At 45.2% G+C, this 24159-nt stretch overlaps 1 protein-coding gene across 21 annotated transcripts in view; it reads left to right on the top strand.

Annotated features, from left to right (window-relative positions):
- Positions 1 to 24159, top strand: part of CACNA1E (calcium voltage-gated channel subunit alpha1 E) — a 515845-nt gene that overhangs the window by 470506 nt on the left and 21180 nt on the right. For 17 of the 21 annotated variants that reach the window (XM_054247624.2, XM_054247625.2, XM_054247623.2 and 14 more), the window contains 7 exons: positions 2802 to 2885; positions 3632 to 3757; positions 6754 to 6819; positions 11440 to 11531; positions 12209 to 12374; positions 16863 to 16990; positions 22175 to 22271. In XM_054247624.2, the coding sequence (XP_054103599.2) occupies positions 2802 to 2885; positions 3632 to 3757; positions 6754 to 6819; positions 11440 to 11531; positions 12209 to 12374; positions 16863 to 16990; positions 22175 to 22271 (759 nt within the window). Of the gene's footprint in view, positions 1 to 2801; positions 2886 to 3631; positions 3758 to 6753; positions 6820 to 11439; positions 11532 to 12208; positions 12375 to 16862; positions 16991 to 20218; positions 20316 to 22174; positions 22272 to 24159 lie in introns of all 21 variants that reach the window. The other 4 variants (XM_054247616.2, XM_054247618.2, XM_054247628.2 and 1 more) reach the window with 1 other exon arrangement.

A 24159-nucleotide genomic window follows, 5' to 3' on the forward strand; every position in this document is an offset into this window, starting at 1 on the left:
AAGACAGTCTAGCCCTGACAGGGGGAGCTGAGAGAGAGGGAGAAGCCAGCACCACAACAGGGAAAGTTGTTCTATGTGTGTTGATTACTTGTATGTGGTGGTGACATTGTCTGTGACTTAAGTCCCATTATATGTCTAATTATGTTAAGGCTGTGAGAGCTGAATATATACTCACAGCCTTAACTGAATTCAGCCCTTGAAGCCTGCCTCCTTCCCACCCTATGCCCATGTTTTCATTCATGGACTAGAGGCATTTTCACACTATAAAAGGCACCACTAATTCTGATAAGTCTTTACATTGTTAAGGTACTCTAAGCTTTCAGACATCCCTAATATATACTATTTCATTAGACCTTCTCAATGACTCTGAAATAGCCAAGGCAGATGTCACTGTCATAATTGCCATTATTGTTGTTGTTATTTTAAGTGAAGAAATTGAAATTCAGAAAAATTGTATATATTCTTAAAAATTACACAATGAGCTGGGCACGGTGGCTCAAGCCTGTAATCCCAGCACTTCGGGAGGCTGAGGCAGGTGGATCACGAGGTCAAGAGATCGAGACCATCCTGGTCAACATGGTGAAACCCCATCTCTACTAAAAATACAACATATTAGCTGGGCATGGTGGCACCTGCCTGTAATCCCAGCTACTCAGGAGGCTGAGGCGGGAGAATTGCCTGAACCCAGGAGGCGGAGGTTGTGGTGAGCACAGATCGTGCCATTGCACTCCAGCCTGGGTAACAAGAGCAAAACTCTGTCTCAAAAAAAAAAAAAATTACACGATGAAAGGCAATAGAACTGCAAGGCAGAATGGGAATAAAAAGGGAAAGGAAAAGAAAAAGAGGGAAAGAGGTAACATACATTGGTTGCCTATTAAGAACCAAATGCTTGTGCTGGAGCTCAGAAAGATTGAATACTTTGGCCAAGGTTAGTAAGAGGTAGAGTCAGGATTCAGACCCTGTTCTATCTGACTTCAAAGCTCACACTAATCTACCAGTCCACATTGCACTGTACTATTCTGTACCATATACCACAGTGTGGTAGTCTAGACCACAGCATGCTGTTCTGTATCGTAAAGCATCCTTAACTGGAATCCAGAGCTTCTGGTTCTCTGAGACCTAGATCCATGCACCACCATTTGCGAAGAATTAAAACCAGGAATTAGGAAGTTCACCCCAGGTTGGACAGTAGGAGAGCCCTGAGATTGGGGGGTTCGGAGACTTAATTTAGCTCTCCCACTGACTCAATATTCTAACAGAAAGTGAGTTTATGAAACTGTGTGCTTCAGTTTCTCCACAGGCCCCCTAGGTACATGTGGCTTTGGAATAAGCCCTTTCTCAGCCTCATTTTCTCATGCATAACATAAGGGTAACAGTAGCCACTGTATGGCCTTCACTTCTTTGTTGCAGGTATCCAATTAAAGACATTCATAAGGTTCTCAGTGGATGCTCATTAAATGTAACTCCTCTCTCCCCACACTCCTTTCCTCTCTTTATTGGATATTTTCCCCTCACTCCTCTTGCCAACTCTTCCATTCAGGACTCTACAAACTTGCGGTACTTGTCACTCCCTGCCTCTAGGATCCAGGAGATGAATAAACGAGTTGAAAGAAGGCCAGAGGCCTGGTCTAGTGTCTGGCTCATGTCATAGGAATTCAGCAACGCTAGTTTTGAGGCTGGGAAGGGGTGTACTTCCGCACTGCTTTGAGAGTCTCTTGTTTTTTATTCCAAGGATAGAATAAAATAATCCATTGTCCTGTGGTCTTGCTGAAGATCTCAATTACAGATGTTTGAAATTTTTTCCTCCTTGTACTTTTTTTGTCTTCTCTGGATTTCTGCAGTCTGTTGATTTTAATCTCTGTTTCCCGTGTTACAGACTGCCCTTAAATGTCCCAGGGGCAAGCAAGTGAATTTTTTTGAGATGTGCATGTCCCGTTTGTTTGTATGTTTGTTTTTAAAGGAGAATAGTCTAAGGTCTGTATTCACCTGAGCCTAGGAGATGGATGCATAGTCTTCCTCTTCTGTGAAATGGAGTGTTATCTGATTGATGGATTTTCCAGGCTCTTTATGTCACCTTCAGCCCACTCATTTTATTACTGCTTCCTTGTATTTAGCTACATCTCCTCAGAAGGTGTAACAGCAGAGAAAGGGGGGAAAGATGAAGTCTGTTCATCCTATTACCAATCAGTAGTTGGTTTGAAAAGGCTCAATGGAGTTAGAAGGAGATTTTCAGCACATCTGTAACCTTTAGTCACTTATGACTTGGGTCACCTCTGTGGATAGTTGTAAGTCACGCTGTATTTTATAGGGCACTTGATACAATATAAATAATTTAAAAGTTATAGCTGTATGACCATGGCAGTGGTTTCACAGGTGCAAATGTATCCCAAACTCAAGATATATACATTAAATATGGATAGCTTTTTGTCAAGCGTGCCTCCATAAAGAGGTTTTTTTATTAAATACATAAATATTTGTTAAAAATTAAAATTGAAAAAACCCTCTTTTTTTTTTTTTTTTTTTTTTTTTTTACATATGAGCTTTTGGTGACAGTTTCAAAAATAAAGTCTTCAAATAGTGATGGAACTGCTTTCCAAATGAGAAATTCCCAGATTAGTAAAGGAGAAATGGCATCTCTGGTTAGAAATGGGAAACTGAAGCCAGAGGAAGAGTGAATTCATGCATGAATTGACAAGTTTTATTTCCAAGTGACTGACAAAGTTATATAATGAAAGATGTCATTTGTCCCTCTGTCTCCTTTCCTCTTTCTGATGTTCCTGTGACTGAACTCGATTCGGCAGAACTATTTCCGAGACACCTGGAATATCTTCGACTTCATCACCGTGATTGGCAGTATCACAGAAATTATCCTGACAGACAGCAAGGTGAATGGCTTATACGATCCGTGTCTCTAAGCTTGGTCCTGGAGTAGCATTTAAAAGACTCCCCTGTACATTCAGTCCATTTTTAACCTGCCACAGCACATGGGTACCCCCTAAGTGTTGGGAATGTACTCCCTCGCTGCTCGGCTTTAGCCAGGGAATGCAAACTTGGGAGTGGCACTGGTTCTCCTGGAAGGCTTTGTTGATTTGCATGACTTGAGTAGCAGACATCTAATAGGGTAGGTGGAATAGATGGTGTCAGAAGAGAGCTAGTGTGTCTAAATTCCACTAGATTCTCAGAGGAGGCACAGTATCTTTGCCCTCAAAGTTTATAGACCTGATTTGTTTCCGTAAATGTGTTCCTTCTGAAGACAATTTGGAGAGCTCATGGGAACTCTCTTTGAATATTAGAGGCCAACATGTGCTAGAGGGATTCCTAGATCTGCTTTTTTTTGGCATCTAAGTGCAGACTTCAGGCCCCTCAGTAGAAGACTAGAGAGGCTGGTTTTGTGTGCAAGTTACCTTTCTCAGGTACATCCTTTACTCGTCTACCTGGGGATAGAGAGCAGGCATGGGAAGGCTTACAAGATGGGCCTCACTGGCCAGCCCATCGGCTGGAATTGGGGTTAACAAAGACAGAGACTGTGTCCCATTTATCGGAATGAGGGATAAATACACAAATACTCGTGCTTAGATTTTTCTAAATGATCATAACGTTCCAAATTATATGTTTCCTTTTGATCCACTAGCTGGTGAACACCAGTGGCTTCAATATGAGTTTTCTGAAGCTCTTCCGAGCAGCTCGCCTCATAAAGCTCCTGCGTCAGGGCTATACCATACGCATTTTGCTGTGGACCTTTGTGCAGTCCTTTAAGGTAAGAGGTACCAGCAAATCCTCTCTGAGGGCTGTCCTGTCAGACAGCACAGCCAGGCACCACTGGCATCACTACCCGAGTTCCTTACCTCTGGGAAGCTGAAGCTAGTAGAGTACGTGTTTGTTAGAAGCATTCAGTAGACACTGCACCTCTTACTTACAGCACAGCTTGGCTTGCCTGGGGTCAGCTTGTGTCTACTGGACAGAATCTCATTTCAGAAAAACATCTTGACTTTGTGACTCAGGCATCCTCTCTGTCTGCCGAGACAGGGGACATGTTTACAAGGCGTGCCTCATCCCTAGAGATTCTAGATGGTCCTGAGTAACCCCATCCACGTAACAGCCCATCATCTGTAGACAGATGTCATCTGTATTTTCAGGGACTTTTGATGATTTTATTTCACATGACAGTTTTTCAGAGTGCTCATTGGGTTGTGTTTCGTAGACAGATGATTCAAACTTAGCCCCACCTTTGTCTTTATCAGCATTTGCTTCCTGAGCCACTGAACATAGAGTATCCTGATGGTCACCTCTGTGTCCTACAAATGAATAGAGACATCTGTGTAGGTTAATAGGATGTGTTTCTTTTGAACAGTCTTGTGGAGCTGTAAATAGGTGTATATATAATAAATATAAGTAAGAAATTGACAGCTGAGACCCAGACTTCCAGTAAAAGTTTCCTAAGCATACTTAAGTATCTTTGGACTCTAGCAAATATCATATATTAGTTGTTTTTAAGCTTTTGGGGAAAGACCTAAGTGTTGTCCAAATGCCTGTTCTTATTAAAATGAGTTTTTCAACGAAGGTGTTTAAAAATAAATTTGATGGAATTAAGTCACTCAAAGATGAAAAATTCACCAAATTGCCTTATATTAGTTATTTATATGGTTTAATTAAAAATTAAGCTAAAGAAGGCAAGGAATTGAATTAACGGTTTCTCATCACTTGGAAAAGGATTTCTGCTCACATCCATCATTACTGATTTACTTCTTCATCGAGGACCTGGGAGTTTGAGACGTGAGATCAATTTTAAGGGTGTTCTGGCTCTTAGGAACAACTTTGACATTTTTATCCTATCCAGAGCAATTGTTTGGCATAATGACTTCCACGGAGACCTCACCTCAATGAAAACTATTTTTCTAAAGTTAGACACCGAGGAGAAATCTAAAACCTTAGCAAGAATTTTCTGAGTCTCAGATGATTTTGGATTTAGAATTGGAAACACAAGATGCTTTAAAACCTTTTTTTTTTCCAGAGGATTGCCCAACAGACTTCAGTTGTTAGTGAATCTCTTAAGAAATATGTGTCATCCTGTCATATTATCATAAACACCAAGTCTCTGAGAAACTATATACTATTCAGTGCAAAGAAAAGGTTGTCAAAAATTGATGGCCAAATGGTTGGCTTATTTCAGCAAATACCACAGAGAACAGGGAAGACAGGTGAATCTGCCTCCAGGTGACACTGTGTTGTAGATAGATGTTTTCTTTTCCGAACAGTTCTGGGACACAGCGTAGAAGTTAGATTTTTAAAAGATTAGCAAAGGCTACCCCTGCAAATACAAAGCAGAGAGCCACACAATATGAACAGCATCTCCATTGCCTCTCCCCACCCTCCCCTAAAGAGCATCCAGTTTGCTACCTCTGACCCCTACTCTAGAGTTCTTCCCTCTTTCCCCTTATTTTGTGTTAGAAATTATAATGTGGCAAGAAAGGAAAACAGAATGACTCTTTGCTTTTCTCCCTAAGTTAGGAGTAGGAAGAGATAACTAGGGACAGGAGTGGAGAAGGTAGAATAAGGGTGGAAGGTAAAGATGGAAGGCAGCAGCACTGCAGGTGTGAGAAGCCCTGTCTCTTTTTTTCTGGCTTTCTGTAGAGGAGGTCCACATTGCCCATCAGAGGGCAGCCGTCCCTCATCACAGAGCCTAGGAATCAACACTTCATTGGAGAGGGAATTCTCCCACCCGCTTTCAGCTGCATTTTAATTTTAGCCTCTATTCAAGTTGTAAATAGTCTCACAGGGCTCCTCATTTTGTTAGGGCTGTTGAAGAGCTCTGCCCTGCTCATGCGGTCTGAAAGCCTCAATTGATCTCTTGGGATTCGTGGTGTGCACAATCAAGACAGGGTGGAGACTCCTTGTAGCACTGTCTGCCAGGGAGCTTGCTGGATGGCAAAGAAGAGGGACTTCTCTGGCAGCAGTGAGATCACTACAAAATTATAGTGTCCCACTCTGACTCCAGATCCAAACTGCCTGTGTCCACATCCTCCTCCAGCACCAAGCAGTTCTCTGCCTCACAGCTCCTTGCCTTGACCCTCACCTCTACAATTAAAATGTTATCTCAAAGCAGCAAAAAGCATGCACAGTATGGAATTTTGTGCCGCATGGCTTCATGGCAGGGTTTTTGGATGGCTAACTTAACAGCTTTTGCATGAAACATAATAAAACGTCAGGAGGCTTAAACACTGGGAAATAATGTTTCATCAGAAGACGAATGAGCCTTCTAGGAACTTACAAACAAGTGAGACCCAAGTCATTTCACTTTGAGTTCAGATTCTTCATTATGGGTGCCACGTTGGGTATGGGAGTGGGAGGGGGTAATAAAGGGGGATTTGGAAGCCAAAGCTAGGTTCCTAGTGTTGAATTTGCATTACAATGGCTAGGTTATTCCTTTTCTGCATAGCAAGTGGGAGGAACCCCAAGCCCAGGAAGTTTTCCCAGCTCTCCTTCTAGATATGGGCTATACTTATGGGTGAGTGAATCTTCCTGATAGAGGTAAATTGTAAGCCTCTCTTTGGCCAGCTGTTTACCTGTCTGTCAGAGGACAAGGATACCTGAGAGAGTATTGCACCTCAAAATGGAACAGCCCCAGGGAATAGGGAGTCCCAGGCCTCTGTTTGCATTGGCCTCCTGGTGGATCTGTACTGCTGGTGAATGCAGGTTGTGGAGCCTGGGTGCTGCCTTTCTTTGATTAACGTCTTATCTCTGCTTTTCTTCCAGGCCCTCCCTTATGTCTGCCTTTTAATTGCTATGCTTTTCTTCATTTATGCCATCATTGGGATGCAGGTGAGCTGGTAAAACAAGGGCCCGGTGGGGGACAGCTGTTACCCAGATAATCTCTGGCTTAGCAACCTGAGCATGCAAGACTGAAGATGCTTTGAACCCCTTCTTGCCTAAGGGTGCTCCCCTGAGGTCTTGTCCAGTGTGACCTTGGGAATTTCACATATGCAGTGGCTCCCCATTTAGCTTGCCTAAGTGTTCAGGGTAGTCTGGTAGAGGGGCTTCATCTCAGGTTTTCAGATCATGGTGCTAAATCATATGTAGCTGGGCTTCTGTGGTGACAGCCATAGAACTAAAGCAAAGATGACACCATTGTGCTTAGCCAAAAGGATCCCCCAGGAGACTGAGGAGAGGAGCTCATGTGGATCTACTTCTCGGGATCTCTGGTATTTTGACTTGGCCTAAAAGGAGGTTAGATGTTAGTTCTTCCTGTGTGTGGTGACACCAAATCTCCACATATAGTCTCATAGAGTCTTATGCTTACACAGTCTTGACTGGCTGAGATTTATGCCCTAAGACATATCATAGAACAACTCATAGAGTTCCTGGCAGCATGCTCATTCCTAGGGAGATTCAAGGGCCACGTTCCAGCTAATGGGGCCATGCAACTTGCTGGACAGTTCCCTTGTTTTACCACACTTGGTACAGTTTCATAACTTAAGAAGCAGATCAGGTTCCCACCCCAGGTATTTATGCAGGTAGCCAGAGACCTGCTAAGCAGAAGAAGCCAGAGGCTCTTTCGAATATGATGGTTGTTTGTGGTGGGTGAACTCCTACTGTAAATAACCAGCAGCACATCCCATGAACCTATCTGGTTGGAGACACAGGCTTTCTGCTTGTCTCCGGAGGGCTGACTTTCTGACTTGGAGATATTGTGACTGGATCCCAGCACAGAACTTCAGCTATGTGACAGCCTCCTGCAGTCAGGCAGTCTGGCTGCCTTAAGCCTGCCGGCTGCCTTCCCAACTGTGTTGCCACCTGGAGCTGCTGCTGGGGTGTCCCAGCCTTGCTGTATCTGCAGCCCTTTCCAGAGCCCTTCTGAAACGTCTCTTCCTTTCGTTCTTCTCTCTTGCCTATACTTCTTGGTTTCATTCTTTATTACTGGATAATTTTGTTCTCTAAAAATACAGTAGAATGTCAGATGTCAAAATGTGTGAGACTTGGTTGAGAAGTAGTGAGTTCTCCATTGAGGATATTTCAGTAGGAATTTAATGTTGATGTTGGCAGTGTTGGAAACAGAATTCCTGCTGAAGTTTCAGATTGGCTTGGTAACTTCCATGAAGTCCTGTCTAACTCCAATATATTTGATTCCGGAATTAAAATATTCTTGAAGAGCCAAATGAAAGCTTGATTTAAATGAAATTGTTTTTTCAAAATTTATTGTTTTATTGATATGTAATAGTTGTAGATATTTTGGGGGTACATGGGATATTTTGATGCTTGTATGTGATGTGTAATGATCAAATCAGGGTAATTGGGGTATCCATCACTTCAAACATTTATCTCTTACTTGTATTGGGAACACTGTAATTCTTCTTGTCTGGTTATAATTAAGTTCCTTTTGCCCATGCTCAAAATAGTTCTTACCCCTTTTCATCTTCAAACAAAATAAACTAGAATAACACCATCTCCAATACTGATCCGCTATGAATACTGTTGATTCTGGTAATGGTGATGATGCTATTTACCATTATTTAAATTCCTTGGTGTACTAGACACTGTACTAAATGTATGCATAGAGAGAGAGAGAGTGAGAGGAAGAGAGGGCGAGCATGCACAGGCAAGATACATGCCTGATGTTTCTGAGTAATGTGAAAACATTTATACGTGTTTCATTGTCTCCATTGCTGCTTAGCACAGTTATAAAATGCTCAAGTTCTCAGACAGTAAGTGAAAGCAGTGAGTTGTAAGCTCAGCCCTGTCTGCTCCCTAGCCATGTTCTTAACTCTGTACTGTCTCTCTTCCCACCAGACAAGTACACACAAGTTTTTTTTTACCCTCTCATTGGAGGTAGGAGTTGTTCAGTTACGAAACTGTAGTCTTCACAGTGACTGTACAGTCTAATATCTTATTCCCTTTAGATTTCTTTCCAAAAGATAAGAGCACTGTGTGCATTCCACAGAGACATGAATGGCATTTCTGCTCTGACTTGCTTTAAACTGGCCATTCCCATCTTGATCCATGATGAGACCTAGCATCAAACACAGAGCAGACACCTGAGTTGTTGCTAGAAAGACTGTATCTAATGTAGTCACAACAAAACTGAGGGATTCATACAAATAAGAGGGCAAGAGACAAGCTTTTGGAAACATATAAATAGTAACAGGGTGTATCTATGAGAAAAACCATTATTATTCCAAACTTTCAAAGGCTCCTTGGAAAACGGGACCTTTGTAGAAGAATCGGAAGTTAGAAAGAAGGAGTAACTTGGTGGGGATGAGACAGAGCCCTGTGGCTACGTGGTGTTAGGAAGTGGGATTGTCAGCCTCAGCTCCTCCACTGAACAACTGTGTGAACTTGGTGAATCACTGAATCTCTTTTCACCATAACTCCCCCCTTAATTCAGCAGAGGTGTTGGTTAGAGACCTTCGCCAGTCTCTTCTAGTGCTAACATTCTGTGATTCCAAGTGAGACGGATTTAAATCTATACTCTCGTGAGATTTTTCTATGGGGCCTCAGCATCCCTTCTTTCTCTTTCATACCCTATTGATGGACTTTTAAGTTAGTGACAAGGAGTAAATGAAAAGTTGAAAAAATTTCAAGACCCCCTTCACAATACATGTTTTTGACTTAAATTATTCTTTTTTTTTCTTTTTAAGAGATGAGGTCTCACTGTATTACCCAGGCTGGTCTTGAACTCTTGGGCTCAAGCAGTGTTCTCACCTCAGCCTCCCAAAGTGCTGGGATTACAGGTGTGAGCCACCATGCCCAGCTTGACTTAAATTATCTTCGATTCAAAATAGCTTTGGTTTCTTAGACTATTACACACATACTTTGTGCAAAATCACAGTGTGTTCTCCAGTGAATTCGTGATTGGATGAGGTATTTGAGAAAATCATACTGAATACAACTCATGACAGCTCCAGGAGTGTCACAGGGAAAAAAAAAGACACTGTAAGTTGTATGTCTGTGATGAATCAGGGATAAATCATGAATTCCAAACCGAGAGGGTAAAAAAGAAAGGAGAGGGCCAGAAATGTGACCAGGGCAAGGATAAATGTCAGTGCCCTCCTGGGGGTAGATTTGATTGCTTGGGTGGGACTTTTAAAATGCTACTCTTTGTCTCTTTGGGGCCCTCTACCTTTTCCTCTTTCCATTCTTCTCGCTGCTGCCTCGATTGCCACCTCCTTTCTTCCTGAGAGACAAGTAGTATTTGGGTTTTGAAAAACAGCGTTGAGAACAAATTCCCAGAGCAGGTGTCAGTGGGAGTTACTTGAGCAAAATAGCTGGGGGCAGAGATTGTTCCTCAATTGCACATTCTAAAAACTGTGAGGGGGAATGTGTTCCATTTAGCATACATTGGATAAACTGAAGCATGTTCACTGCAGGCTGAAAATTGTCTTAAATGGCTGGAAAAGTAACCCAGAAAGCCATCGACAGTACCAGCATTGACTTGTGAGAATAGGTCCTGCTGCTCGAAATGAGGCTGGGAAAGAGAGTGCATGTGTGAAAGCCTCCTTTTCATCTGAAGAGTGGAGGGGTTGACTTTGGCCCCAGGTAGCACTGTGTCTGAGAGTTCATCATTATTCAGTCTCTGGATAAAGATCTCTGAGTGTTCCCTCTTTTGAATATTCACAGTGATCACATTCTAAGCTCAGCTGCCAGCAGCAGATCAGTAAACATCACTCTGTCACCCAGAATCTGCCCAAGGCCATTTTCTGTTTTCCTTTTCAAAGTGTCCAGTTGGTCCGACTTTCTCCATCCTATTGGCCAGGACTTTGCTTCAGCTCCTGCATAAATGTTCACTTTTAGATGGGACTTGGGTCTGTTTTGTGATACATGTGGACATGTAGACATGTGCATATCGATATATGTGTGTTCATTGTCATGGATTCCACATTAATGACATACAGACCATCTAAGATGTGACTTTCTGGATAGAAACATATCTAAGGAAGATGGAGACGCCCTCTCTGACCTGAACTGCTAGTAATTTCCAGGGTAGCATCTGCCCAAATCATAAATGATGTCTTCTTGCAAATTTAAATGCTCCCATCATGACTACCTGAGACAGGAAGAAAGGGGTAACTCCTTCCCTGCACTCCTGCTGTGAGATACTGTCTTTGACAGACTATGTAGCATGGTGACAGCTACCATGGAGATAAAAAGACCAGATTAGAGCGGGAGGAACTATGTACAGGCAGAATGACTTCAAAAGAGCTTGCGTTCTACGTTATGCTTGGACCTTGCTGCATGGGTCGTCCTTGCTGCACTGGAGCAGTGGAGGATAATTATTCTTACGTGTCAGCGCAAGAGCACAGTGTCTAGCAGCTCTCTGGGTCTGAGTTGTCTGCTCCAGGGGTAGGTTATCATAAAGCCATGCACGTGGCTTCACCAACCCCCATGTGCTGGACGCATCGCACAGCTCGGTAATGCTCATTGTTTTCTGTTGTTTCTCTCCTTAAGGTATTTGGAAACATAAAATTAGATGAGGAGAGTCACATCAACCGGCACAACAACTTCCGGAGTTTCTTTGGGTCCCTAATGCTACTGTTCAGGTACCTGGATGCATAACTGTTGTAGCTGGAGTTCTCCTGATGGAGAGAGAGAGAGGTGGTCTGCCTCTTCCTCTCATTTCCCCTTGCATCTTTATTCTGCTTCCTTTGCTCCTGTCAGTAGAAGGGGGATGCCTTTGCCAAACTGCCCCTACAGCATTAGAAAGGTTTGTTTTGTCTGCAGCCACACTACCGTGAATGGGCCTGATCTGGTCCGATCTTGGAAGCTAAGCAGGGTTGGGGCTGGTAAATACTTGGGTGGGAGAAAATTGCATCAATTAACTACTTTGGCTCAGCAGTTAATTTGCAAATTTTAACTTCACTGTGGCCTGCAAGGGTTTGGGAGGGGGGATGTGAGGACAGAGTCTGCAGACCAAATTCCACTTAAGGGCAGAAACCTCGGAGAGCCAGGTTTATGTGGGCTCTTAGAGAATCCCACAACTAGTACCAGACACCCTGCAGAAGATGGAGAGGCAGTGGATGGGGTAGCAGAACCCAAAAGAGACCTCACTGGCACTCTTTATCTCTGCATGGAAAGCACTAGAGAGTATCAACTGGGTAACAAGGGAGCCTGTCGGGCCCAGGCCAAGAGAAGGGATGGGGGAGTTGGGAAGGAGGACCCAGCATGTGATAGGATCTGCAGACCCGCTCCTGCTAACCACGATGTCTCTCGGGCTCAGGAGCGCCACAGGTGAGGCCTGGCAGGAGATCATGCTGTCCTGCCTTGGGGAGAAGGGCTGTGAGCCTGACACCACCGCACCATCAGGGCAGAACGAGAACGAGCGCTGTGGCACCGATCTGGCCTACGTGTACTTTGTCTCCTTCATCTTCTTCTGCTCCTTCTTGGTGAGCAACGGTGTGCTCTTGCCTTGAGATGTGGCCCATCCCTTCCTCCTCCCAACCCTTCTGATAAATAGGAGATGTTTGCTTCAGTGTATGTTCATGCTTTCCTCCCCTCCTCTTCCCCTCTCTCCACACCCCCACCATGCACACACTCACACTCACGCCCATGTTAAGAGCTAGATCCTCCTGTGGACAACTCTTGGAGACTAGGGTGCCTGTCAGACTCCTGGGTGGGTGACTTTCAATGGTTGAGAAAAGTCTTTGCTGCTTCTAGGGAAAGATTGTTGTGGAAAGGAAAGGTGAGCATATTTCAGTGCATTGAGCTTCATGTTGAACCAGGGAACACTCAGTAAATCCTTTCTTTGTCATACCTGGGGTACTTTATCTTGTAAATAGGGCTATGAATATCTTCTCTTTAACTGCTTGAGGAAAGGTACCTTGAAAAATGCATGGATAGGAGGAGAATGATGATAATGGAATAAATGTGGTTCTCTCTTAACTTGTAATGTTATGACATTTGATGATTATTGGCCAGCTTGATAGATGAGCAAAGATATGGTTGCTTGACTGCTTTGGATGTCAGTGAATACTGAGTAGGAGAGGTGGAGCACCCACCTATAAAGTGGTGAGAAGCCCTAGGTGCCTCTTAAGTCTCTTTTGGAGAAAGCATGACTCAGCATGCCCACATCCAGAAACTTTTGCCCTGCATATCAGACAAAGAAGGATAAACAGCCTCAATGAATAAAAGGGTCAGTTTAGTGTTTCTGGTCACTCTGAAATTCCTCAGCTCAGGTTCACTGCTAATACCACTGGCTGCACAAAAACCTAAAACTGAAACAGTGATGCCACTGAAAAGCGGTCACTTTCTGGCCATGCATCCAAAAGTGCATTAATTGTCTTAGGTCCAGGCCTTACTGTCTCTTTCAAGTGATCCCAAGGGGACTGAAACTTCCCACATGTCCGGCTCGCCAGTGAGCAGGGGGTGGGCTACAGAGAGACCATGAAGTGTTGCCTGTAGGTCAGTGTGGCAGGGAGCGGGCTAGTGGGAGACATGGGCAGCCCGTGCAGTCATCTTGGCTTTGTTCCACCACTAGCCTTGGCCAAGACACTTTCCCTTTTATAGCCTCTATAAAATAGGAGAAAAAAATGACTTAATAATGGGAGCATTATATACACAATGAACTGACCCACATGTTTTAATACACTTCCTTCTTATGAATGTGAAAGGTTTTTCAGTAAAAAGAATACACAGCTGTATCAATATGGAAGTATAATGTATAAAGAAAACCCCCCTGAAATTTACAATAATGCTATCCTGGGAGTTTTCCGTCGATTCACGTCTTCAGCCCATTTTTATTGAGTGGCCATCGTGAGGTTCACGCTCAGCAAGGCCCATCCCTCAGTCACCAGTAGTCAAGGGTGAAACCGGCTCACAGCTTCCGGCTTCCAGGAGTCGGTGCTCACTGCTAGGGTGGAATGGAACAGATAGAAGGGCATGTGGACATCTCAGTTTTATCTTACATGGTTTAAGTGTTTCATAATAAATATTTAAAAGAAACCAAAGATATAACTTGAAATTAATTAGAGACCATAAAGGTACTTTTGGAATTTTGAGACAGAGGGTGCTGCATAATTCACATTAATGTTATTTTTAACGAGGCTATATTCAGGATGAGATGATCTGCTTTCAGGTCTCAGCTCCATATGAGACTGACTTTGTGACCTTGGACAAGTCACACAGCTTCTCAACTCAAACTTCACAGAGCTCTACTGATGCCCCCACGATGTGCCCCAGGCCTCGTGCTGGAAGCTAAGAATACAAACGTGAATCCGAAGAATTCTGTCCTTGAAGGGTGGTGGTAATTAAACCTGCCTCACAGAGAGTTGGAGCAAGCATAAAAACAAGTAATAGGTGTGACTCCACACACTGCACTCTTAATGACTGTACAAATGAAAAGCAGTAACAACGCTAATAGTTTTTGTTAACATTAATAATAAGTAGCCTGAAAACAGTACCAAAGAAATGTGTGGATACATGGAAAACCCTTTATAACCCAGGCAGTGGTTGAACAAATTCACCGTGGCTCCAACCTCAGAGGCAGAATGATAGGCCCATGTTGGGATTAGGTTCACGTGCCTGAGACAGAAATCTCCAAATAACAGCAGCTTAGCTAGGAGGGATGCTGATTCCCGTCCACATCAGTGAAGCCAGGAAGAAGGCAGGCAGTCTGGTTGTGGTGGCTCCCACTCCTGCTTTCTGCTGTATCACCTCTGTGGTATGTCCCTCATCCTCATGGAGAGAAGATACCTAGACCTCCAGCCATCCATTTATACTCTAGGCAGCAGGAGAAAGGAAGGAAGAGAAGAGTCTGTTAGGTGTGACCAGCTGTCTCTCTGTGTTGTAGAGAGACTCTAACCGTGTCCTTCCTCCACACTGTCTCCTTATCCTGTACACCCTGTCTGCATATCTGGCACCTCTGTGCACCTGGCCACTTTACCTGGGGTTCCACAACAGAGACTCCTGTTCTGCGAGATGGTATCTATCAGGCAGGACCCTTTCACTTATAAGAGACAATAAGCCCAACTAAGTCCAGCTTAAGTGAGATTTTACAGGCTCCTATAAATGAGGAGTCCTGGGGCAGAGCAGGCTTGATATGGGGCTCAGATGATATCATCCGGTCCAGGTTTCTCTCTCTTTACAGATCTCTGCCTCCACCCTGCTCCATCCCTGTGAGTACAAGTATCATGTCTCAAGATGGCTGTGGTAGCAGCTCTAGACCTCACATTCTCATACATTTAAGAGCGACAGGAAAAACAACTCTCTTGCCCAGAAGGTTCAATACCATATTATTGGTTTTGATGGGATCACCGACCACTGTGCCCAGGGAAATGGGATTTAGTGACTAGTTGAGGCCTGGGTCACAGGGGGGTGTTCCACTGAATCTCATTAACTGGGAACAGGCAAGAACCTGGACCAGAAATAAAGGGAATGAGTGTGTGGGGCAGCCAGGAAACGAGACAGTGCTGTTGACTGTGGCCATCAGCTCCTGTCGGTTCCACCTCTGTTAACTCTCTACTCCAGTCTGTGCTGCCATCTTGCCCCTGCTCGATGCAGGAGTACCGCAACACCCTCCCTTGGTTTCCCACCCTTGAGTACTTCCTGTTGCCTAGAGAACAGTCTAGATCAGCGGCTGGCAAACTATAGCCCATGGGACAAATCAGGTTTACCATCTGTTTTTGTGTGGCCCATGAAATAATGGCTTTTACATTCTTAAATGGTTGAGGGAAGAAAAGACGAAAGATGCTTCATGACATGTGGAAATTACATGGAATTCAAATTTCAGTGTCCATAAACAAAGCTTTACCAGAACGCAGCTGTGTTCATTTGTATACAAATGGTCGGTCTGTGGTGCTACAACAGCAAAACTGAATAGTTACAGCAGAGGCCACACAGCCTGCAGAGCCTAAAAGATTTCCTACCTGACCAGTTCACCGGTCCTGGTCTAGACTCTTTAGCTCCGTTTCTGAGAGGCTTCTGTGATCTGGCACTGGATCCAGCTGCTCCACCCTCCTTGCAGATGCCCGGCTATTCCCCATCCCTGCATACCTCTGTGCTGGCTCCTTCGCTAAAACACCCTCCTCCATGCCCATGTCTATTTGGTGAACAGTACTCAAGCATCCACCCTCTTATACATTTTTTCTTCAGACAGAAGTTGCCTTCATGCTCCTTTCTGTCCCCACTGTAACCTGCACATGCTTCTTTCATGGCTCTTAACATTTGTATGTTTCCATTACATCATAGTCTCTCCTAAGTACCAAATCAGTCTTGAAGAGCATTCACGTAACCACATCTAGTGAAGCCCTGCTGTGCTGTAAGCCTTGTGCTCGGCATGGGAACATACCTCTGGACAAGGACTTTCTTATCTCACATCTCTGGCACCCGAATCTCTGGAACATAGTAGGTGCACAGCAAAGGCTGGCTAAACAAATTAAGTGGGTGAGTAGGGACTCAGAAGCTGCTTAAAAGCCACCAACAGCTTCAAGTCATCACAGCAGTAGGCCATGCCGTCAGCTCTAAGACACGTTAACAGTTCTTCTTTGGGCTGCTTTTGTGGAGTAAGAATGAATGGGGAGGCTGGGGAGGGAAGGTTGGCATCTGGCCTTGACTTCCTCTAGCCCTCAAGAATGTTGTAGCTGCTGCTGTTCCCTCTGCTGCCACAGTAACAATTAAATAAATGGAACGGATAATAAAAGTGACTGTGGGGTACTCTGCAAATATGAAGTAGCATAGAAATGTAAGAATGTCCACACAATGAAATGTATGGTACAGATAATGAAAACATGTTGAATAGCAAGATCAGTGGTGCTTTAGCTAGGAACTTCAGCCCTACAAACTTTTGGATTCTCTTCTTCTCCCTAAAGCCTGTTTTTCTGCTTCCTGAGCTCTTCTTTGGGTTTTTCCTGACCCCTGTTCTTCCCCTTGCTCTTCAGATGCTCAACCTATTCGTGGCCGTCATCATGGACAACTTTGAGTACCTGACTCGGGACTCCTCCATCCTGGGGCCTCACCACTTGGATGAGTTCGTCCGCGTCTGGGCAGAATATGACCGAGCAGCATGGTGCGTAGGCCCCTTGGCCACTCCAGCGGGGCCCAGAGCAAAGGTCTCTGGAGTTCCCAGGGAAGAGGTTGGAATTGGAGCCACCTAAATGCCTGCCCGTTACAGAAGGAAAGGAGATTCCTCTTGATTGTGGCCCATGGAAGAGGCTCTGGTATCAAGCTGGTCACCAGTCTTCTGTCTCCTCCTTTCCCCTCTCTTTCCTTTTGTGACAGGCTCTTCCCTTTCTGGGCTGGTCTCATCACCCAGTCCTTACCTTAGATTACTTGAGTTCAATCCCAAGAGGAATTTCTAATAATCTTTCCCTTTTCTGCCAATGATCAGGGGACTTCTTTGTTACCAGGGCAGTTAAGCATTTTTGGCCAGCTGGACATCTGGCCACCATGATCAGTGACTATGAGTGTTTCCTCTTTCTCATTCCTCTCACACATACAGTTGGATATAACTCCCAAGTTATTCTTTTTAAAAAACCCAACAAGTTTTTCTTCCAACTGCTCCGTTAAACATTTGTGGATTTTTACTACATGGAACTAAATTAAATGGTAGGAATTGGAGAAGCTAACCTCTTTACTGTCTCTTTTGCTGTTTAGTAGTTCCAAAGTGATGGTGTGCCTTCTAGGCTCTAGAGCAAGGACTGGCAAACTATATCCCATGGGTGAAATTCAGCCCCCTGTCTGTTTTTGCAAATAAAGTTTTACTGGAACACAGCTCAACCATTAATTTATGTATTGTCTCTGGCTGTTTACATACTACAAGGAAGAGGTGAATGATTGTGACAGAGACAGTATGGCCCTCAAATTTTAAGGTATTTACTATAGAAATGTTAGGCTGGTGCCAAAGTAATTACAGTTTGGTAACAGCAAAAACCACAATTACTTTTGCACCAACCTATAATGTTAAAAAACTTATTGCCAAAAATGTTTGCTAATCCCTGCTTTAGAGTATAAAGGCAGCATTTTGGCCCTCATGATTGAGGACAAGGGGAGAGTTCTGTGAATGCTGACTCCAAAGGATATGTTCTATTCCAGGTCATTTTAGCTTTTGGGTCTTAACTCACCAATCTTCTATCCATTCTGGCCCCCCTCTGAAAAATACAAGGAATGTTATCCTTCACAGGCGTGGACCAAGTTGCTTCCACCTGGAACCCCCTTCATGATCAGAGACTTCTCCCAAAAATCTATCCTCTGGTGAGGCTGTTGAACTTGAGTTACTGTTTTAGAGACGAAGGGTGAATCAGAATTCTTTCCTTCAGTAATTAATGACAGGGTACAGTTACCTAAATCCATTCCTACTACAGTGTTTGAGCAACAGTTTTTTTCTTTTTGGTCTTACTCTCTAGTAAACAGTTCTTAGAAAGTGATGGGCAGTGTGTTAGAGGAGGATGCAGCCAGGACGGCGTGTCTTCGGTTCCATGGCCTTGGACAAGTCACGTAGCCACTCTGGGCTTCTTTACCTGTAAAATGGCAACCGTGATACCTACATACCTTGCAAGATGGTCGTGAGGATGATATTAAATCATGTGTGTAACTGTTACTACAATCGATGATAACCACACAGGAATGCTACTTGGAATGTCTGGAAAATGGGCCCCTGTAACCATGGATATCTATGAGATTGGGAGCCTAAGAAGGGACTTCTTTACTCACCCAAGAGGAGAAACCAGCTGTGAGCAAAAGAGTCCATTGTTCATCTGGGCTCACTCAGGTATCCTTGGCTCCCAGAAACCCCAGCTTCCTGTGGTTTCACTTATCTTGGCATCCAAAGGCAATGTGTATAAAACATGTTCCACCCTACTCATTCCAGTTGCTGGGAAGAAATGGTTCCATGAGGATGAATCATGAGACTCAGACATGAGGACTGGGAAAGAGCAAAAAGACAAAGAATCTCTTCTTTGTGCTTTGAAATTCACAGTGTAAGTCATTCTAGTTAGAGTTTGGTTGGCTTTCTTTATAAGATGGACGAGGAAGACTAACAAAAGTAATGTGAGCCAATGTCTTCAAAAGGAGGATTGATACCAGTTGCAAAAAACATCAGTCTATAGCCACTCCCAACCCACCTGCTTCCCAATCTCACTAAGGCAAAATGGAAGAACATTTGGCTAAATTACGTCCTCTCAAGCATTGAGAGACTTGGAGGTACTGATGAGCTGCTCTCTGAAAGAATAGGAGGAATTAACCATGAAATCTCAAAAAGCCTAGAAAGAGTGAAGCTGGACTGAAGCAGTAGCTTCCACATGGCTGCCAGCAAGGACTGAATGCACAGAGGTGAAGATGCTGTGTGTATCATTTCCAGTGGAAACCCTGGTCTGTGTCAGGATGTATACAGACCTGCAAACCCCTGGGTGTTGCTTCTTTTTCTGGCCCCTGACAGAGAAGATGCTGTGGTCACTGAAAATTCATCATCGTTAATTCTGTCCCTTCCATAGGAATCCAGAACTGTCTAGGGGCTCCTGGGAAAAGGGTTGGTAAGATAGGTCATGTGGTTCCTATAATTCTGGCTGGCTCCAGACAAGCTGCTGTGGGCTGGGTGACAGGAAGGGGGCTGGGGGGGGCAATGTCCATGGCTTCCTCCCTGGCTGCTCTCTGAACACAGACCTTAGCAGGCTCCTACTGAGTAGAGAAGACTTGCCCAAGCTGAACGCAGAAAAATCTGTTAAAGAGAAGCAAAGCCCTTTGTGATTTCCCTCATGCCAACTGTGCTCCTTGCTAATTAGCCTAATGGGAAATGTGTCTCTTCCAGACTGCAGAAAGCCGCCGACTTCTCACTGCCCCTGACAAGCGGGTCTGAGTAACTGACTGTAATCAGTGTCTGTGGAAAGCAAACAGTTCTGCAGTCCACTTCAAGGCAGCCTGGTGTCTGCCCTGGACAGCGGTCCGAGTCCTTTGTGCATTGGCAGTGTTTGTTGCTGGAAGCCTAGCTAGAGCCAGGGCTGTGTCTGCATCTGGCCAGGTATGGGCCAGATAGGTATCACGGGGTGCTCTTGGTCAGTAGGCAGTTCCCTGTGGCATTGGCTGGGCTCCGATTTCCTTAGAAAATTGCAGCAGTGCAGTTCGGCAAGGTAACGGTTCTCTGGTGCTGACTGTTTTCAGTCTCTCCTGGTCTGGCTTTGCCAGGCCCAGGGAAAGCTGCCGCTCTGACCTCTTTCGGCCATCGTCTTCGTGGCCAAGCTGCCCTGTCTTTCCCAGCCTCCTCCAAGCGTCCTGTTAACCCACCTGTGTGCTTCCTTTACAGCGGCAGGATCCCGTACAAGGACATGTACAAATTAGTGCGGGTGATCTCACCACCTCTGGGCCTGGGAGAGAACTGCCCCTACAGGGTGGCTTGCAAGGTTTGCCCCCCAGTCCCCAGCCATGACCTGCCGTGGGATGCAACATCTAACCTTTCCTCTCTGTCCTCTGCTCCACCACCACTGTGCCACATGAGGGAACCTTCATGTTGCTTTCCTTTGAGTTTAAAGAGGTCCAAACCCTTCCAGAACCAGCAGCTCTTATGTAAGCAGAAGGGGATATTTTGGGGAAAATGCAGAAGAGTTAAGAACTTCATATGAAGACCAATGTGATCACTTTCTTCTTCAGACGCACACACTCATGTATGTGCTTGTGTGTACATGTACACACAGACACACACACAGGTCTGCCTTAGTCTGCACAGTTAACCAGAGGAACCTCTCCTTTCTCTATAGAATGCATAAATGTTTTTAATCTGGCAAAGAGTTCTGGCTTCATTTCACTGGGGACAGAGAAGCCTCATTTTAGCAAAGTAGCATCATCATCCCCTGTGTGATATATGGAGTGTGGTCCTGGTGATCTCACCCTCCCAGCCTCTGAATGGTTTGGTCAGAATGACTACAAAAGCTATAGGACAGAAGGGGTGAGAAACAAAGAATTAGGGCAAGAGGTGAGAGTATATAAGAGAGGCATGGATATGGTGCTGTGTAGAAGAAGGTAGTAATAGCTCAGAGGGCCTGGGAAGATCACAGTGAATGAAGCGCTACTCTGCAGAGTCCCTGCCTTAGACCTGCCATGGGTTTTTGTGAGGGATCTGAGGGCACTGTCATAATTTCCAAGTCACTTCTTGTCAGACTGAGGATATTGTGAGTAGACCTCCCTGTTCAACTCCGCCATACCCTGGGAACTTTCTATATCCCAGTGGCTCTACTAAGCCCCTATCTAAGGCCAAGCCTGCTAAGTAAGGAATACTCTCCTGGTGCAAGTGGAGGGACGCATAGGTTCCCTGGGGCATAGCACTGCCCAGGAGGCTGGAAGAAGACCTAGGCTCAGGAAGGATGCCAGCCTGCACAATGGGATACAGCTGGCCTGGGATGGTGACATAGTGATTCCATCCTCAGGAGGCTGGACAGCTCCCTCAGCTGAGACTCTTTAAACTCCACTCTGGTGAAACGCGCAGCCGCATGTGGGAGAGCTGGGGAGGGCAGCATGGCATGCAAGATGCTCTTCCTCCTCCTGGTTTTGTTTCTTCTGTCCCCAGCATGCCACAGACCTGGCACATGCTGGGGAATAAAGAGCAGTCTTGTCCACAGAGCCAGGTGGAAGCAACGGGGCCAACTCTGAGCAGCAAGCACAGCCCACCACCTTCAGCGCAAGATGCCGCCTCCTGCTGCACACACACCACAGAGGGGGGATACACGACGTTCCACCTGTGGGTTCAGAGGAGAACAGCCTGACTTCCAGGCCAGCGCCCCAGCCGGGGTCAGAAACTCCAACCCATGGCTGGAGCACCGTCTATCTGGTTTATACCGCTCACACACAGCCCTGGGAATTGAAAATAAGCTGTGTTGTCCTGGGGAGGGATGAAGTGAACAGGGAAGCCAGGGGAGTACTAATCGAGGAGAAAATGAGTCCCCGTGACCGTTCCCGAAGAGAGTCAGAGGGACCGAAGGTTGCCACCCGTGTTCCCGGGTCTGTGTGGGGCGTGATATAAACAGCACCAGGATGGAGTCATGTCTACGATTTGCCTTGATTAACAGGTTTCCTATTCTTTTCCCGTTTGTCCATTTTGTTTTGTTTTTCTTCTCCTGTTTTCTGTATTGTTTGTTTTTGCTCTCTGGGAATGCCTGTTCTCCGCTCCCACCTGTCTGCATCCTTCTCCCCACTTCCTTCTCCTTTCCCTGCCACCCCCCTGCCCCGCTAACCCACCCCATCCTAACTCACCACCCTCCATGAGCAGTGGCCGCATCCATTACACTGAGATGTATGAAATGCTGACTCTCATGTCACCTCCGCTAGGCCTCGGCAAGAGATGTCCCTCCAAAGTGGCATATAAGGTAGACCACCCCTTCCTTTGTTCTGGGCTAGAGACCAACAGGAAATGGGATCTAGTTGTGGGGAGGCCAGAACATGGGGAGGAAGCCAGGCTGGGGAGGTGGAGGAGGGAACTGAGAAGGAAAGGCATGATGAGGCTCAGTAGTCAGGAAGGTTCCCAGGAGGCTGCAGGTTCCTGTGAGATGATTCAAGGAATGGTTTTCAATACTATTCACCATGATTTTTTATGTGATATTTTGTGTTTCTACAACTGTGTGGCTTCTTGTGAGTGAGTTACCTGACAAGCAGTGTGTTAAGTGGTGTGTTTCCTTTTAGAGGAGGCAGAGTGGTGGCCTGTGGGATGGCATAGATGGGCAAGAAGGAAGCCTACAGCAAAACAGCTATCAGTGCTCATATGCAAAGAAATATCTTCAATCAGATTAATTAAGGAAATCACACCGAAATTCCTTTGAACATAGAATTGTTAGGAGAAAAGAAAATTCCTTAAGACACTTTTGGGAGTGAGGAAAACTCTTAACCAATGTTTTCACCCATGATATAAGAAGAATGGCATAGGTTCCTTCTAGGTATAAGAAGAAAACAGGAACCTGTCTTCCATCCTGTGATAAACTGAGGAATGCGGCTGTATCATCCCCTTACCCCAGCTACCCAACTGTCTTGGAAATACTCGAAAAGAAGGGAAATAATGGGCATAAGTTGTATTCAGCGTTAAATTTGCCTTAGGCATGACATAGTTATGGGGCCTGGCCCTGGAGTTATGGGTGGATTCCACCGTGGCTTGACACTTTGAGATGATTGTGCACTGGGAGTCACTTGCCATCAGGGTGCTCATAGCTTTTGGACATGAGTTGTTTTGCCACCCATTGGTAATAGTTACGGTTAGTTCCCCTTTGCTGTTTAGACTGACCCAGAATTCTGGAGCTCTTTTATTCACCTAGGAACACATCATAGTAATGCTTCCACTTCTCTAGAATTTAAAAAATGTGGGAGAGAGATGGAACTCAAATCCAAACAAACTGGCTTTCCACTCTAAGACACCCTGTGGCATCAGCTTTAGGCAGGATGCCACAGTGGAACCCTAGAGACCCTTCTTTGCGAAGAGGTACTTCCCTCCCTGCCAGGCTGGTGGTTCTGCCAGAGGACCTTCTCCTGCTGCCACCTCAAGTTGTATGGCTCCACAGAGCATCTCACTGGAACATGGCTCTTAGGCACCCTCATTCCCCCAGTACATGGCTCCTCGTACACAGCTTAGGGGCTGGCATCCTTTTTGCTCACGATGGCCACATCCAAAAGTACCAGGTGGTGGAATGTGGCCTTGAATTTGTACTTCCGGGATGAAGCTTGGTGGGAGAAGGGGAGCAGGGATTGGAGGAAAAGTTAAAGAACTCCAAAAGCAAGATACTCTCTGGAAAGTGGATTTGGCCATTTCAGTGTGATCCCTTTCTTTGGGTGAGGGGAACAAGGCCTGCCCACTCTGCTCCTGCCTGAGCCACCCTTCTCTTGTTCTTTCCTCTGCTCTCTCCATCCTCCTACCCCAGAGCCTGTTTGCACTCTCCTCCTTATCCATCCTGCTCCACCTCACCCTTTAGATAAGTTGGACTTATGCATGTTCGGTCATGTGCTGGCAAATTTCATCTATTAAAGACTCAAAAAGGGGGCACCAGGATGCATCTTTCAAGTCAGATAAGCAAAGCAAAATCTCATTTCTCACTATATTTCCATGTGAGTTTCTAGGGGTATTCATGGGACAAGTGGAAATATGGAGCAGCCTTGAACAGGGAAAGGAGCCACCTCCCAGAGCTGACTCCTTTCCTTGAGCCTCTTCTTTTAGATATCATTTCCCATCTCCTTCAAAGACATTCTTAGGACTCCATGGGGGAGCCCTACAGA

This window comes from Callithrix jacchus, chromosome 18 (assembly GCF_049354715.1).
Source record: "Callithrix jacchus isolate 240 chromosome 18, calJac240_pri, whole genome shotgun sequence".
NCBI classification, from domain to species: Eukaryota; Metazoa; Chordata; class Mammalia; order Primates; family Cebidae; genus Callithrix; species Callithrix jacchus.